General features: G+C 40.1%; 1 protein-coding gene across 1 annotated transcript; it reads left to right on the forward strand.

Moving 5' to 3' along the window:
- Positions 1 to 1,208: 1,208 nt before the first annotated feature.
- On the forward strand, positions 1,209 to 6,215 carry LOC139965832 (solute carrier family 35 member G1-like). Its single transcript, XM_071968598.1, has 2 exons — positions 1,209 to 5,046; positions 5,993 to 6,215. The coding sequence occupies exon 1, from the start codon at positions 2,310 to 2,312 to the stop codon at positions 3,396 to 3,398; it is 1,089 nt and encodes a 362-aa protein (XP_071824699.1). The 5' UTR covers positions 1,209 to 2,309; the 3' UTR covers positions 3,399 to 5,046; positions 5,993 to 6,215.
- The last annotated feature ends 11,145 nt before the right edge of the window (positions 6,216 to 17,360 follow it).

Genomic DNA, 17,360 nt, shown 5'->3' on the forward strand with positions numbered 1-17,360 from the left:
GTGTGTACAAATATTCATTTCTATTTCTTCTTCTTTTTATTGAGGGGAGGGGGTGGGGGGAGGGAGACATGGCTACGGCTCTGGTTTAAGATAAGCCTAAAATCGGTTCCTGCATCTCAGCTTAGAAGTTTCCTTTTTTCTTTTTCTCCTTCTATTTTTGTGTGTGTTGGGAATACACGTACGTTTGAGGAAATTTCGAGGAATGAGAATAAATCTTCGAGATATAGGCCTAATAGTAGAGGTTTCCTATCGAAAGTTTGAGAAAATAAAGTTTTTGAAATAAAATGAACGGGAAATTTAAAGTATCTGTGTTAGAAATTTCTTATCTCCTCCAGTGGCGTATTCAGGATTTTTGCAGTGGGGGGTGGCTTGACCATTTCCTGGGAGGGCGTCTTGTTATAATCTAAGCGGAGCGCCACTATGGGTTGGCGCGCAGCGTACCGAAAATTTTTAGCTTACAAGGCCTCCTAGATCGTTGGAAATGACCTTTCCCAGGCCTTGTAAGCTGCTCTAAAGTTTTCTCAACATCCTTTATTTTGAGATGCCATCTCTTGATATGGTCATCAAATAGTTTAGTGAAATAGAAGAAAAAAACAGTCTGGTAAGTTACTTTGAAATATCATGACATATCTTTTGTGAGTTTGACACCGGCATTGACATTTTTCGACAAATCTGCAAATTTTCGCGTGGAAAATGACGAGGGGCGAACCTGTAGGAAAATTATCAGAGGCGTAGATTCGGCATTGGAAACTATCTAAGCGTAGCGCCATCATGAGTTGGCGCGAATCGTACCAAAAAATGTTGGCCGAAAATGCTTCCCAGATCGCTGGAAATGTCGACCCTTCCCCCCCCCCCCCCCTCCCTTGGCTACGCGCCTGTATTTATTAGAGCAGGAACTATATAATTCGACGGTCGTTAACATGCGTTCTCAGTACAGTGCGACTACTGTAGATGTCTTCTCGGCCTATGCGCTATGTCACGTCAGGTTTTTTTCCAGCAACTATAGCCTAATGCCGGTCCGCGGTCGGAGGGTCGTTCATGAGTGGTCATCATGGAGATTCGAGACCAGAGACCATTTAGACCAATGATATATTTTTCGCACATGTAATTTTTTTCGACACCCAAAATCCCAGTGGGAGGGCGACTGGGGGGCGACAAGCTTTCACGGGGGGCTGTCGCCCCCACGCCCCCCCCCCCCCCCCGTGGCTACGCCACTGTCTCCAACTACCAAAATGTTTGGTTTTGATCTACAGTATAAATAATTTCCAACAAATTTGTTTAACCATGGAATTTCACCCATTTAAATCAATTCTAACATAATTTTTTGTTCTGTGTGTCTATTTGTAGGCTATATAATTTGTGTGTTTTTGTTTTTTGTTTTTTTTTAACTGCTCAACGTAAGCAGGGAGTTGGTGATAGCGACGGGTGGCTCAGTACAGTTTCCCCGTACTCTTTGATGTCGACCTTCTAAAGTAGTCTGCTTTGCTATCATGCCAATTGTCCGAAAATAGTGACCACGCATGGAGATAGTCTAACAAAGAAATTTCACCTTCACCCGTAATTGTTGACCTCCGATATGACCGTCTATATGAGCATAAATCTGTTCAGTATATACGATGTGTGCTGAACTATACCTGCAGCATATACTATGCAGGGCTTCACAATGTATGCCTTGCTTGTAAGCAACATTCAGATTGTCGTATCGAACGCATGGCTCCAGCTATAAAGACGTCTTCATGTTATTCAAACGTGAATATACAGAGAATAAATAAATAAATCGCTAAACTGAATCAAAGAGTAAACCATATAGTAAAAGAAAACATCAAACTGTTGTACTTCGGTTAAAGGAGTGCCGTGCGTGAATGTGAGCAGTCAGTGTAAGACTATTTAATTAGAACATCAGACGGACAAAGGGTATGTTATATATGTATATATGTAAATATATGTATAAATATATATATACGAGAAGCCGTATGTAAACTCATTATAACATATAGGATACATGTCAACATTACGTCATCGGAGGGAATTTGCATCCATATAGTGAAACGATTCAATTTGACCAGGGAGACGAATTTGAGCAACTCTAAGCAATCCGTGTGCAAACTTGACGAAATCTCACGATAACAGCTATATTCCATTCTATACCGGACCTTTAAATTCGCTGTATGTGTGTGTTTCTACATGTTTGTGAATTATTTCACTACAAGAGCAATCGTGACGAACTTGAAAGACTGAAAATAAACAGTTTTAAACAAAACGAAAAACCACGACGAAATAAAAAATAAGCCAAACCGTCGGTTGTTATAATGGCTGTAGTGAATAACAGTTTAGATACTGCCAGTGAGATAAGACCTCCGGAGGAATCTGCAATGGCCGAGGAAAGCTCTGAAACCAACTGGAAAAGAAAACTATCTGATAACAGAGGTGTTTTCCTTACCCTCTTGGCGGCGTTTTTATTCTCTCTGAAAACTGTTATGTTTCGTTTTGTGGAAGAAGACGTTCATGTTATGCAAATATCCTTCAGTCTGTTAAGCATACAAATATTTTTCATTATTCCAGTAATGGTGTACAAGGGAACTTCACCTAAAATCAGCTCGCTGAATGTCTTTGTGTTGTTATTCTTTCGAGCTTTCAGTGGTACATTAGCAGTCTGTCTATTCTATTACGCTATTGATCACATGAGATTAGGTGACGTCACGGCCATTGCCCTCTCAGCACCAGTGTTTGTCGGAATCTTCGCAAAACTGATCTTAAAGGAAACCTTTGGCTACGTTGATTGTATTCTTGTCATGGTTGTCATTGCAGGTGTGGTTTTAATTTCTCAGCCCCAATTTATATTTCGAGGCCGAATAGATAACGATGTCGATGACGTCACAAACTTCACAGCTACCCTTGCGGCAGTCGGCTGTTGTCTTTCTCTCGCTATGACCTACGTCATCAATCGTAAGATGGGGTTACTGAAAGTGCACAGTTTCGTTATTGTGTTTTACTATATAATATTTGCATCTGTTGGGCTAGGAGTCGTTACGACTATTTTCAGAAGCTGGTCGATTCCAGCATGTGGTACAGTTAGATACGCATTTATTGCTATGGCGTTGAGTGCATTTATTGCACAAACTCTAATGACTTACAGTTTATCTATCACTAACAGTTTTGTTGTGTCAATAGTTCACTCCAATGAAATCATTTTTGCCTATTTCTGGGAGTTTTTCCTATTCCGAGTTTCTCCAGAGATTCTGTCATTACTGGGTGTCGTATTAGTGATGACCGCATCGTCGATCACATCTCTGAGAAAAATAGGATTTCAACGTACTCAGCAACAAAGACGCACGGACAAAATGGACGAAACCGAAGGCTCAAATCAGTCACTGGGTGAAAACATATCTGTTTTATGATTTAAGATGTAGAGGAGACTTTCATTTTCATCCTAACCTAAAACGTATCCAAATTGGAAGGATATTTCGTTGGCTGACAATGTGATACTTCATAAATATCTTGAGCGCTTGGCAGATTCAACTTCGTAAGCCGACGATTAAATTCCATTAAGGTCTCGGAAAGTGGTTTCGTTTATCAATCTCGAGGCTTTCTCTTCCGACACGACATTTCTATGGCTTTCCTGTATGGTTTTTCCGTATAGGGCGAATTTCCGACGAGTTTCATCGTGTCTGCAACAATAGCCTTGGAATGATCATCAGTCACATTCACGTCGTGCATACGATACAGCCTCACCAAAAGGTTTAAAACAAGCTTCGGGTGCAAATTCGATGATTCTAGTTATCTTCAAGCCTATTTCTAGATACCACTTGATCATGAGGGTTATCTCTTCGCCAAACGAACGTTATTAGCGAATATATACTTTAAAGGTCAACAGTATGTTGACAGTATACTTTAAATATCACTTTCATTTTTCTATATGAGAGAGGGCGTCCTAGTCTATATCCAGAAACATAATCGTAACACTTGAGTACTGATCATAAAGAGAAATGTGCTTGTTTTATGAATCAGAAATGTTTATCGCAATTAAATAAGTCAAAAGAACTTCCCGTAATAGATAAATAAACAACAAGACGCAGTATAAAGCCGTTTGGCCCGTCTCAGCAAGTAGGCAGGACCATGTCAGTGTATTAGACTTCTATGATTGGTTATAAAATATAGAATTCATTTATAACTTCAAGTCAGGGAGGGTCCACGGACGATACGGACTACTGGGGAACCCGGACTGTAATGATGACGTAATACCGAATTATGACAATGATTTTTCCATAGATATGTGAAAAGAATGAAATAACTACTGATTGTTTAAAAATAAGAAGAATTGAACTAGGGTAGACCTATGTAATGTAGTATGCTCTATAGTTGTACCATAAGCATTATAAAGTATACTCTATATACTAGTTGTACCATGAACAGAACGACGAGTCAGAAACATCTCAAATGTATCCCTTTGTTTAAGAAGTAAGAATAAATTTATTGATCCTTGAAAGGAAACTACAGTGCTCGTGTAGCACCTCTAATATTTCCCAATAGTAGTCTCTATATTTTTGTCCCCTGTATAATATACCTCTCCCCTTCACTTTCAGTTTTCCATTTTCCTCTCATTTCTTTGCTGTTCGCTCTTAGTAACGCTCGCAGATTGCTGGACAGCTTGCCAGTCCCACTGTGCCCTTGGTAGCCCATTAAGCCTCATGTGGTATGTGTTACTCTTAGGTTACTCTAAGTAACTGGTAATTTATCTGTTATTCTCAACACTAATATGCCAGGCTTTGTTTTATTCTCCTTTAAGTGTAGTGAGTTATGTCTTGCTCTCTGTAATCCCTGGTGGAATAAGTTAAAGATGTGGGAAGACAGTTTGTCTACTTCCTGGAGGATGTGTGGCCAATCTTATCTGGTAGGGCGGGATAACGAACTTCTCTTTGTTCTAAAAATGGCTTAAAAAATCCAAGTTTGCAAGCAACTCTACCATTCACCAAGACACTCCGAGCTGCCGTAAAGAGACGAACAGTACGAGATAATTATAAATTAATTACATTAATTTCTACACAGGTAAGAGTTCATCTTTTGACTTTACCCCAGACCCTTCAGGAGCCTATTCATTTTCATTGTGCATACCTAGTGTATTTTACTTGTTAATGTATACATGCTAGTTCTGTGCTGGCAATGTGCACACAGGATAGTAGCTCTCATTAAGTGTAATTGTGTTGTACTTACTATTTTGACCCTGTGATGGCCGAATGCACACAGACTGTATTTTTTATTTTGATCATGTGATGGCCGAATGCACACAGGCTGTAGTAATTAATTAAACGTTATGTACCTGTAGTGGCTATAGGGAGTCTATACAGGTGAAATCATTATTATTGTTACCTGTTGTTTAATAGTATGTTAATAGGGTTGATTATGGCACTTATATTGCCCTCAACCATTAGCACCTTATGGGTGTATCGTTATGATCTAACCTACATTGAGTTAATATGAGAGTATTGAAAGTACTTTAGGTTATTGGTCTAACAAGAACCCACATTGAGATAGTTATTTAGTTTATTATTTACTCTTATTATACGTCTAGCATTACCCGTTACTGTGATGCACTCACGTTCTTATCTAGTTGTACTTAGTTTCCCCTATTCGAGCTATGTTTAGATCCGATTATGCAATGCTACACTCTTACTAGTTGCCATGGTGATAGGAATAGCCGAACTCTCTGCAAACCTTTATATTTGAAAGAGTTGAGGCACTATGACAGGCATATTAGTATATTGTCTATTTTGTGAATCGAGACACTATTGCTGTTGTTTTCTTAGAATATTTCTGTACTGCCATTCACGTATATGTTTCTTATTTTGTATCACCCATTGAGCGGTTATTCTCGTTTACAGTACTTATTAATTTCTCATGGAGGGAACTGTTTAGTTCACACTGTAATACACATGCTATTGTTAATACTTAAAGCCACCTGCATGTGTGACTCTTCTTATCTTTCTCTCTGCAGTCTGCTCTGTGGTCAGATCAGTTGAGTATACAATAGAGACGAACTGTACGAGATAATTAGAAATTAATTTCTACACAGTATTTATTATTGAAGTAGTTGGCACCCTACCGAGAGACTGTGCTGGTGATGTTCCCCCTTAGACGGTATTTTTAGACACCGGAGCCCCTCTCCTGGTCCTGTGAACCAAGGCACGTAATTGATGCATGTGTACCGTCCCCACTTGCCGGACTTTATATTATGCATATCGTAATTCACTTTAACCGTTATTGTGAATAGTATTTTCCATGTGGATTACGACAGAACATTGTGTTTGTATTCATTTTTTATATACTTGTGTCATATATCTTCGCAAAGGCAGGCGACTTATCGCAGAATGTGAACCCCGCCTTCCCTTGATCTAATGTATCTCGTGGTTGCGTTACCAACACAGACTAGTCTTTAAACTAGTGCTACACTCGCAAGGCAAAAGACATAAAAGAGTAAGAACTAACACTAAAAGAACGAAAACATGAAGCAGGCTGTTAATAATAGGCAAGAAAGACAACCTAAAGTTTAAAATTGATATTATGAATTTTAATAGCCTGAGGAATGAAAGATAAAGGATAGCAGGTTTTGTTAACAGTCTACCACTGCGCGGGATTATTTGTCTCACAAGCTGGACATGGAGGGAGTGATTATTGCCAGTCCATAGGGACTCCAGCTTGCTACGTACAAGGCATTGATAAACACAGTCCACCTCCTCCTGTACCTCACCAATCACCCACCCCACCCTTTTTATTCATTTGTTAATACGCTCCTTTCCAGTAATTGTAGCATTGCCTCCCCCAGTGGCGTCACCAGACTTTTCAGTCTGGGGGGCACAGGGGGGCACCAGCATTCGATGGGGGGGGGGCACTTAGGTGGATACGGATCGCCGTCCTGGGGGAAGGTCTAAGGGGAGGGGGTGCCCCCTCCAGGCGCGGTAGAACGGGGAAATTATTGGGAGGGGGGCTAATGTGTAGAGACTATCTAAGCGGAGCGCCACCATCGGTTGGCGCGGAGCGTACAAGAAATTTTTGGGTTTTTAAAACCCCCAGATGGCCGGAAACGGCACTTCCCGAGTGTTTTATGCTGCGAATACCTAGCCCTAAAATATGGGTCTCAAGCCTGCAATTTCTCAGATTGCACGTAAAAGTCTGTAAAAACAATGTAATTTGTATATTCGATGGTGTTTTAAGAGAGTAGCTATTACTCGTAGTGTACTCGCAAAGACGTTTTTGAGTGTAGTAAGGGGATGTTGGAGAACTGGCTGAAATGAAGCAAGTCATTGGCCTAAGACGAAGTTGTGTTACGCTTACCGGTACTCACACTCACTGCTTCCACTTTTCACGGGGCGTGAAGACGCGGTTGGGGTGACAATGTGGTCTATAGCCAGGGGACGGGCCGAGGGTCCCCCAGCATTTACTAAAATTATTACACCTATATAGTATACGTGTGCATCGGACAGATCGACAATGGGCAGATGCACGTTTCGGAGCCTTGGTAAATATTGGGGGGGGGGGGCTTATCATGCATTTGCCCCCTCAACTTTTTCATTGGGGACTGAGCCCCCCAAGCCCCCCGGTTCCGTCGCCACTGCCCCCCTCCCCTTTGGAAAATTTTCGCATACGGAGGATGGGCTAGATGCAAAATGCTGCCACATTTGATGCTAAATTCGATCTGAAGATATCTCCAGAAATTGCTATTTTGAGATAATGATTTTAACAAGGGGCAGAATTTTGCAGAGGATATGAACCACATGCTGTCGATATTATGCCTAACCCTATATCAATAGAACCTACATTTGTTGAATTAATGTGTGCATGACCCCCGACTCCTTTCTTATCTTTCTCGTTTTCGCCCATTATCTGTTAAGATGTAACAGGTTCCAGCATCGTTATTGGCTCCTATCAGGGATCTCACCATGCAATCCAAAGTTTGATCACACATCGAGTATGGCTCAGTATGCAGGTGTGAACATTCGCCATTTGTTCCTACAAGCATCTAACCTCAAATGACTTCTGCACCCCCTACACAACAGGGTTAATATATGGGTCCACAAATATAGGCAAGTATGGTGCCTGCGGACCCTCACATTCTCACATTTCGTCAGCTTCTAACCTGTCAACCTCAGACCAAGGCAACATATTGCAGTACCCTCACTTCTCACAGTCATGTAGCTCGCAAAGCGGAAGTGTATATCCGCTGGTATGGCGTGAGCACTGACACATTCAATGTAAATATCGACACCTGTTGTGGTGGCGCAGGTCACGACTTCGATACGGACGATACCCGACGTTCAAGGATAAACTTTTTCATTTTTTCGCAGCTCATTTGAAGAAAATATGAATTACTGTGCTTCTTTGTCCTTATGAAAAACCAACTCAGATGATGGGAGTTGAATATAACAAAATATATATATATATATTTACCAACCCAAATCTCAGATGGGGGGGCACTCGGGGGGGCACTGGGTTTTCCAGGGGGGGCACGTGCACCCCCCCTGGCCCCCCCTTGGCGACGCCACTGGCCTCCCCCAGCAAATTAGGAAATAACGCCAAACCCCACACAAAACAGAATTATGAAAAATTTGTCATAACTTGCAATCTGCATTGAAATAATTCAATTTCCACAAGCAATACAATGTAAAGTTTAATACTTTTAAAGACGCTATTGATATGAATAGACCAATCCAGTTTGTGATCGATACAAACACCTAAATACCATCAACACGATCGACTCTACAGTTAATTATGATAGGGTCCGGTTATTAATTATGACAGGGTCCAGTGAGGGTCTATGACAACGAAAGTCTATTAACACCTCCTTCGTCTTATCTACATTCAGCTCTAGGAAATTATCACAGTACTTAACAAAATTACCAATTTCAGTAAGATATTTCCAGCTATTATCATTATCAATCAAGCCGAACATAAGTGTCATCTGCAAATCGATGAGTGGGCAACTCTGTTCAGAAGAACGACAGTCCAAGGTATAGACGGAAACAGGAACGGCTAAAACAGTGCACTGTGGAGCCCCCGTATTGGAAACTGAGATATTAGAATTAGTATTACGAGACAAATGAACTGACTGCGATCTATTTGTAAGATAATTAATTACCCAATATATGAGAGAATGATGGATAATCTCCGATCTAAAAAGTTTTTCAGCAAGCACGTGCGGCTGGATCGTGTTGAATGCCGAGGAAAAGTCGAAAAACACTACTTTGAGCTTGTGCCATTTGACTATATAAATAATCGAGAACCGTTAAATTGCATCATCTGTACTACGATTACTTTGGTATGCAAACTACAAGGGATCTAAGCACTGTCTAGAGCAAAGGGTCAAGAGAGGAAAGACTCGAAACTAGGTCAGATTACCGGCATTAGACGTTTCTATTTGCGCGAGTCTTAACACCCTTTAAAGCTTTTGACGACGACCCCGTGGAAGTACATAAATGTGCTATAGTTCAGGAAGCCTAAATGTCTATCTGTAAATCAGTTACATCGGTGCGTCTTCTACAATTCGACACAGTAACGCAAAGACTGTTCGAAATGAAGCCATTGATAGTATTAGATCTTATATACTCCTGAGGGGTGAGGTAGGTATAACCTGTTGGATTGTCATTAATTAAACATATAACCTGAATGTGGTTGAAATAATATAATCAATTAGTCTTTATATTTAGTGATTGTTAATCGTAACTCTATGTCGTTCTTGAAAAGCTTATCGTAGCCTTGTCAGATATACTGAAAGTCATCCTTTAGTGGACAATTGGGATGTCACTCGTATATCCTTGTAGGTATGAAAACATTACACTGCCGTATGTCTCCTGCGGTCAGGTGCTAAAGTATAGTGACACAGATAATTGTTTTCTTGAGGCAGGGAGCTTCCTGCTTTATCAGGGAGTTGCAATTATATATATATATATATATATATATATATATATATATATATATATATATATATATATATATATACATATATACATATATATATATATATATATATATATATATATATATGTATATATATATATATGTATATACATATTTTAACATATATGAATAAATAAATAAATACAACGTACATCAACAACACCACCATCCTATACAATGCGTCGTGTACACAGTACAACGACTATAGAGAGGATGTGGTCCTCAATTTGTTGTCCACTCCACGAACGGGTTTGATTGGCTTCATATAGCAATTAACCATTCAGGATACCAATGACGTTCAATGTCCCATATTGTACTGCAGGCTACTATTAGCCTTTTTGTTTTATCTGTATTGGCGAGGCTAGACCTACTTGTTATATAGTCTACACTAACTGTTTCGCTTTGCATTTATACAGTTAGAATCATGATTGAGTAGTTATCCGCTTACATGATGATAACCAGCAGAGTACCGCAGATAGTCTCCCTTAGCTACACACTATCATACAGTGGCTTATCTGACTTGGTAAATATATTTTTTTATGACTAGTAAAGTGTTCCACGTTGCTTTATGGAGTTTAGCTAGTTCAGCTAGTTCTCTTAACTTAAGCACAGAAATACATTTCAGAGAGAAATTCGATTTCATTGGGATTTGTTTCAAAGCCCCGGATGGGGTTTAGAGGGGAAGATATACTGTAAGGTGTAGTATTTCGTTAGCGTAGTAATACACAAATCTAGGGTGTGTTTCTATTTTGTTTTACCGCAGGTACTTGATATTTAGATGTACCTTAATGAGTACAAGATCCCTGTTGTTACTTGGGGTGGTCAAAAACTCATTTTAGGTCGATATTGGAAAACCCTGTACGCTCGATGACTTCAAAAGGCAAAAGCTTTGATGAACTTCATACTTGATATTTGGATCCACTTTGTGAATACAAACCAAAGGTCATTTAAGAACATCAGAGGTCAATGACTTCAAAGCGTGGATGAACTTCATACTTGCTGTGTGAATCCAACTTAGAATGTGACTGAACCCTGTTGTCTCCAGATTAATTTAAGGAAACCAACTATCATTCCTCTGTCGAGCCATTTACAACCACAGGGGGGGGGGGCGGGGTTCTTGCTGACACTACTAGCAGCTTGTTTTGTTTTTTTCTCAACACAAACAATTTAACTAGAGTTCAGGAGTTATCGGGAAAAATCCAACGTGATACTTATAGAAATAGTCTAGAAAAGCCTTTAAAACAATTCCAGAATTTGATATTTGACTTTTATTCAATTTGCCGGCACCTATGGAGATAAATTGTAAACTTTGTCTGGTCCAAAGTTTACTATTAGCTTAATAAGTGTCTTAATCGTTACTGTATGGTAAATTTGTAAAGATGTGTGTGGATAGGCTCATCAACGCGCACACACCAAAAATACATAATATGTATGCATATATGTAACTGTATATATCACACTGGTTAGTGTGCAACGACTAACCAGCCAACACCAAGAACTGCTGCCACTGAGGTCGTTAAATCTCATGATAATTCGAATTTCGTGTTAACATGGCAGTGCCTCATTATAATTTCCAAACCGAAGAATGTTCTGTCGAAACAGAAAACGATGCCGCTGTCAGGAGAAGCAACTTTCCATTCCTTTTGCGAAGAATTTACAATCGCAGGGGAATCTTTCTAACGTTACTAGCAGCTGCCATGCTTACAACACAAAATATTTTAACTAAATTTTTGCACAGCGACGTGAACGTCTTGGAAATAACGTTCGTTATTGTAATAATGCAAACTGTATGTGTTATACCATTCATGATAAAGAAAGATATTTCGCCTAAATTCGAATCAAAACAAATACTTATTTTGCTCTCGTTAAGAGGTTTCTTGGGAATGACTGCCTCATGTCTGTTTTATTTCTCTATACTTCATATGAGTATTGGTAACACCACGGCGATTGTATTTTCGTCTACTGTATAGTGACTGGAATCTTGGGAAGAATTTTCTTAAAAGAGGCGTTTGATCTCTTTGATGCCCTGCTTGTTTTGGTCAACATCTGTGGAGTGGTCCTAATAACAAAACCCTCGTTCATCTTTAAAGGAAACGAAGAGGAAGATGACGTCACAAATGTTTATGCTCCGATATCTGCTGTAGGTTCCTGTTTATGTTTCTCCGCCAGTTTTATACTTTGTCGGAAGATGGGATTGCTCAAGGTTCACAGTCTTGTAATAGTGTTGTATGGCTCAACGGTTGCAGCTTTGGGGATTGCTGTTATCAACACTGCCGTCAGTGGGTGGACAATTCCACAGTGTGGTACAACCAGGATTCTCTTGGTTCTCATGGGAATTATTGGCTTTACATCTCAATGCTTCTTAACGTACAGTTTTGGTATTGAAAACGCATTAATTATAACAATTATCAACTCAAATGAAGTTACGTTTGCTTATGTTTTAGAGTTTTTAATCTTCGATTTGTCGCCAGATATTCTAGCGGTATTTGGAGCTATATTAATTGTAACGGTGTCATTTTGTGCTTCGGTGAAGAAATTTCTGCGTAAACTTTGACAAGAAGTAGCAACATTGAATTTAAACAAATTGATCCTCCGGAAGAGGATGACGAACAGTCGTAATGACTGCTGATATAAGGAGGCTTTAAGGAACCTTATCATGGCAAGTTTATGCTGATCGGGTGCTTTAGGAAGTAATAATAGAGGAATTCCTCTTTTTTCAAAACAAACGGTTTGAAAGAAGATTAAAGGTCGTCAATGTTGGCCCCATGTTTTAGCACGCTTAAACTAATTATTGACAGACAATGACGAGTATTAAAATAAAGACAATCATGCATGGATAAGTACTGTGTAACTTATGTAACTTTCTAACATATTGAGGAGCAGTAATACCACCATAAGTATGTAACCAATTAAAGCGCTATTAGGAAGATGATGATATCAGGACGGAGCGGTATTGGAAAATAAGGACTATTTTTTTTTGGGTGGGGGTCAGTTACATTGGATTAGTACAAGACTATTTTTTGGGTGGGGTCAGTTTAATTATATTAGTACACGTGACGATATTGACAAAACATTTATGGTCTGGTTCCATCTCCTCATGGATTGCTAATGTATAGGTTACATTCTAACGAATGTTCAGAGTATATAGGCTAGTAGCCTACGTCTTTCTGATGTAGCTGTGTGCTTGAATATCGCTACCTGCAAAACAAAGCTAGGTACAACATCCATTTCCGGTTGTCGTTTCCATGAAGATCTCTCGGTAGGCTTCACCTTTTCACCATTATTCCAGAAGCCAACAAGTTACCATCTTAGAGAGCGTTTCGGAGTTGAACATGTGACATTCCGAGACTCTCCGCATAGCGTACTCGGAAATCTTCCGGACACGATACCCATTAAAGTTAGCCATTGATATAAGAATATAAACATATGCAAATCTCGTTGCGATTAATTGTATGTCTTAGAGTTTGCAATTGGACTTGGCTGGTTGTGATCAATAACAATGGCCTAAAGTCTCGAAGAAGTTTGTATAGGTGGTTAATTCAATAGAGGAACAATAAATCCTGTTCCTACTCTAAATTTAGTATTTTCTTGCTCCGTTATTGTCTGAGCTTGCCTCGCTTTTCATCCTCATTTAAGTTAAACAAAACCTTGTCTCAGCGACTGGTTGCTCGCTTCACTCGCTTTTGGGCCTATCTAATCATTTCCCTATCCCCATCTCGGCCCCTAAGTTAATCGTTAACCCCCTGTATCATATCACAATGACAGTATTGTATATCAGCATAACAGAATAATCGTTATCGGGGAAGAAATCTAAATTGACCTAATGCACTGATTGTTTTACCATATTTTCAGATATCGTCAAATCAATTTGCAGATGCTGTAAAAATAAGGAGGCTCCTCTGTGCTTTAGTTCTAGCTCAAAATCTATAAACGATGTTGGTATATAGTAAATACCATGATATTCCATGCCATCAGCTATAGCCATGTGGTTGGTGGGAGATTTCAATTGAAAACTATACCATATGGTATGCTCTGATCTCAATGGCTGTGATCTACTGGTACCATTAGCCCATTTGTATATTGATGATTGACTGATTGCCGGCTGAGCGGCATCTTGGGGCCTGGTGGCCAATTATTGGATGGGGTCCCTGAAGCGATCGCAGCGAGTAACCATTTTTTAAGGGGGGGGGGGGCATGTTTTTGCTCTCTATCCATAGGCCCCTTTAATGTGAGGATAGTTAAGTTAATGGTGTTAGCCAATTATGTAACGCAGGCTGCCTTCCACAACTTTTTGTAAGCTCCGGCATGTAAGATTACGGGACCCGGGGCTTTGGACTGATAAGGACTAGAATAAATACTAACAACGGTTTGCTGCATGACTCAAAAACTGGACAAAAGAGGAGCACAAGTGTTGCCTTGCTATTAAACAAAACAAATTTCGGACTAAAACCAGCAACACGTAGAGTGGCGCACTTTAACAACGTCAGCAAAAGAAATTGGGACAAACGTTATAGTTTTCGAAAGCTTTTTATTTATATAAAGACATTACGGGCTAAAGGCAGAAACATGTTCAAATGCATACCAGTTGGAAAATCAAAATGCTGTGGAGAGGGGTGGAGGTTGGACTCAAATGGAAATATTACATTACATGGGCAGTAAGTTGTATATATTCGCACGTTTTCTTCTGTTATTTTGAAATATGCTATACATTCTAGAGGGTCACGTGGTATACATTAAGCAGAAGCGAAGAAATACCGCACCACCTCGTATACCAGTGAAAACGTCAGAACCTTCTTATATTTCATTCAGCTATTTTGAGCATAACATTACTAAGTGAAATAGAACGATAAGCAACAAAAATTTAGGAATATCAAAATCTATAGACGTAGTTGAGAAAAAAAAATTTAAAAAAATTAAGGGATCCATAAAAATGATATACGGCTCAGGAGGTATCTGGAGTTCCGTTATAAAAGGTATTACTGGAAGAGCGCCCTTAAATTTGATCGGGCAGCTTCTGAGCTATATACGGAGATGTGAGTCTGCATACATGGCTCTGGGCAGATCCATGTTTCTGTTTATGATGCCAATGTGTATGTTTTCTGTTTATGGCGACAATGTGTATGTCTTCTGTTAATTATGACAATATTAATGGAGGGCTGAAAATCTGGGCTATGAAAGCACTTCCATGTAAACGGAATTCTTATTTCGTAGAGCAATGATGCAAAGATCCGAGAAGTTTAGAGTTTGAGCTTTTTGTCCAGAGCATACTGAAATTGTCACCCTCTGTCCATAAACTTGCTTGTTGCTTACTGTATAGGCTGACATCATTCGTTTGATGCTACCCGTGTCTATAAATAGCTCAAAACTTGGCCGAAAAACAAACTCGTGATATTCCCTTTAGATTATCTTCTTAGTTTAGTTTATGTCAATGAATTAAAAGCGGTAAGGACGTCAAAAGAAGCTCATTGCATACCCTATATATATATTTGATGGCCGTGGATGAACACTTAAAGGTCATCAGTATTGCCCGCAAATTTGCTAGAAAGACGGTCAAGTAATGCTCACTGATTCTCAGATTTCAACAACAATTTTACTGCCAACCACAAAGCATTTAAACTCACTGAGACATTTAGATGCTTATAAAGGTGAACCCGTCTCTACATGTCCGTGAATCATTTGTTGAGCAGGAACCAACATGAATACTTTGAAAACGTTTATCAGTTTGCATCATTCAATTGCGGGGGGGGGGGGGGGGGTGGGTCAATATTGATGACCTTGTCCCCATTCGACGAACGAAAGTACGCATAATTGCATCTGAACACTTTGCCAAATATTGAGGGATATATCGTCACTGCAGTACAGCCATGGTGGACAAAGTTTCAGAAACCAGTGTCCACTGCCCCCCCCCCCCACCGGGTCCTCTCGATCATGAGCCTGCTCATCCTTTCCTAAAATATGACACATTTAATACGAAACCGTTATCATAGACATAGCAAAGGCGGGGGGGGGGGGGATTTACAGAGGAGTTAGCTTACTCCACTTTTGTAACTAGAGCTGTTCCCCGTGGCAGTGATGGCCCATCCAGTAGGATCAAAATAATTCCAGGCAACCAAAATGATTAACTTTTTGTTTCATATTCCCTATAATACATTAAATGATCGACTGATCGCGTTCATCAAAATCGAAATTTCGATAGTCAAAATCGCTAAAATACCTACATTTCAACAGTCTATGTGGACCACCTTTGTGGCCGATCCTAACCCAAATTACTGAGAACGAATATAATCCTAAACTTAAATGTAAGTGATAAATAACGTTGACCGTAGCTTCGGGGGGGGGGGGGGGCGGGCGGGGCAGTGGCGTCGTGCCCATTGGGGCCCGGGGGCACAGGCCCCCCAAATTTTGTCAAAGGTGTCATAACATTTTGTCATAATTTAAAAAAAAAAAAGAAGTGTTTTCGAAATCGAAAAGAAGACTAAATAGTCAATTGCTCTTTCCACACACCTCAAAGACGACATATCGGGATTAGTAATGCCATTGCCTTTGAATATGTTTGTCCTAAGCTCGCGTTTGATACAGTCACAATTAACCTGGAAAATAATCACTTCGTTATCGCACGTTTTACCTTAGGTTTCGCTACTTTCGCTTTTTCTGCCCATGTTTACAAACGGCATAGCTTTCTCTTCACCCAGTCACCACTTCACACGGGCATGGGCGGTGATCATGGATCAGCCAACACAAAAATGTTTCGATTTCTTAAATTTTGGGCGCTTCTGGGCGATGAGGAATTGGTAAACTGAGGAACAAATGGCGATCACTTCCTTCGAGAATATTTCCCAAAATAAAAAATTGCCTGAAATTTTTATCGATTTTAGGGGTGTTGCTTACTGCCATAAGGCACGGGAAGTGCCGTTTCCTGCAATCTGAGGGGTCTGCCAGACGAAAAATTTTCTTGTACGCTGCGCGCCAACCTGTGGTGGCGCTCCGCTTAAATAGTCATCACCCCCCCAAAATTTATTTTCGCACGACGCCCCCTGGACGGGGGCACAGACGGACATCAGCCACATTCGTTCCCCTCCCCAAAATTGTACGGGCCTGTGTCCCACTCTTTAATAGCTACCTACGCCACTGGTCTTTTCCTTCGGATCACATGTATTAACTCGATCTGTCTACTTGTGACGCTTATTTACCCCCTCTCCAAATTGAAAAGCAAAAAGGTAGGAACGGAGGAAAACCGCGGATTATCTCTTCCACTAAAGCAACACCCTATAGACAAGCAAACTTGATCTACTCTCAACCCAAAGACCCACTCAGAACTAATTTGGAAACTTCGCCATCAATACTGTAATTTCAAAAAGTTCGTCACGTATGGTTCCCGCTATGTAAATACCAATGTTGGATTCCTTCTCAAA

Source organism: Apostichopus japonicus, chromosome 3 (genome assembly GCF_037975245.1).
Source record: "Apostichopus japonicus isolate 1M-3 chromosome 3, ASM3797524v1, whole genome shotgun sequence".
Lineage (NCBI taxonomy): Eukaryota > Metazoa > Echinodermata > Holothuroidea > Aspidochirotida > Stichopodidae > Apostichopus > Apostichopus japonicus.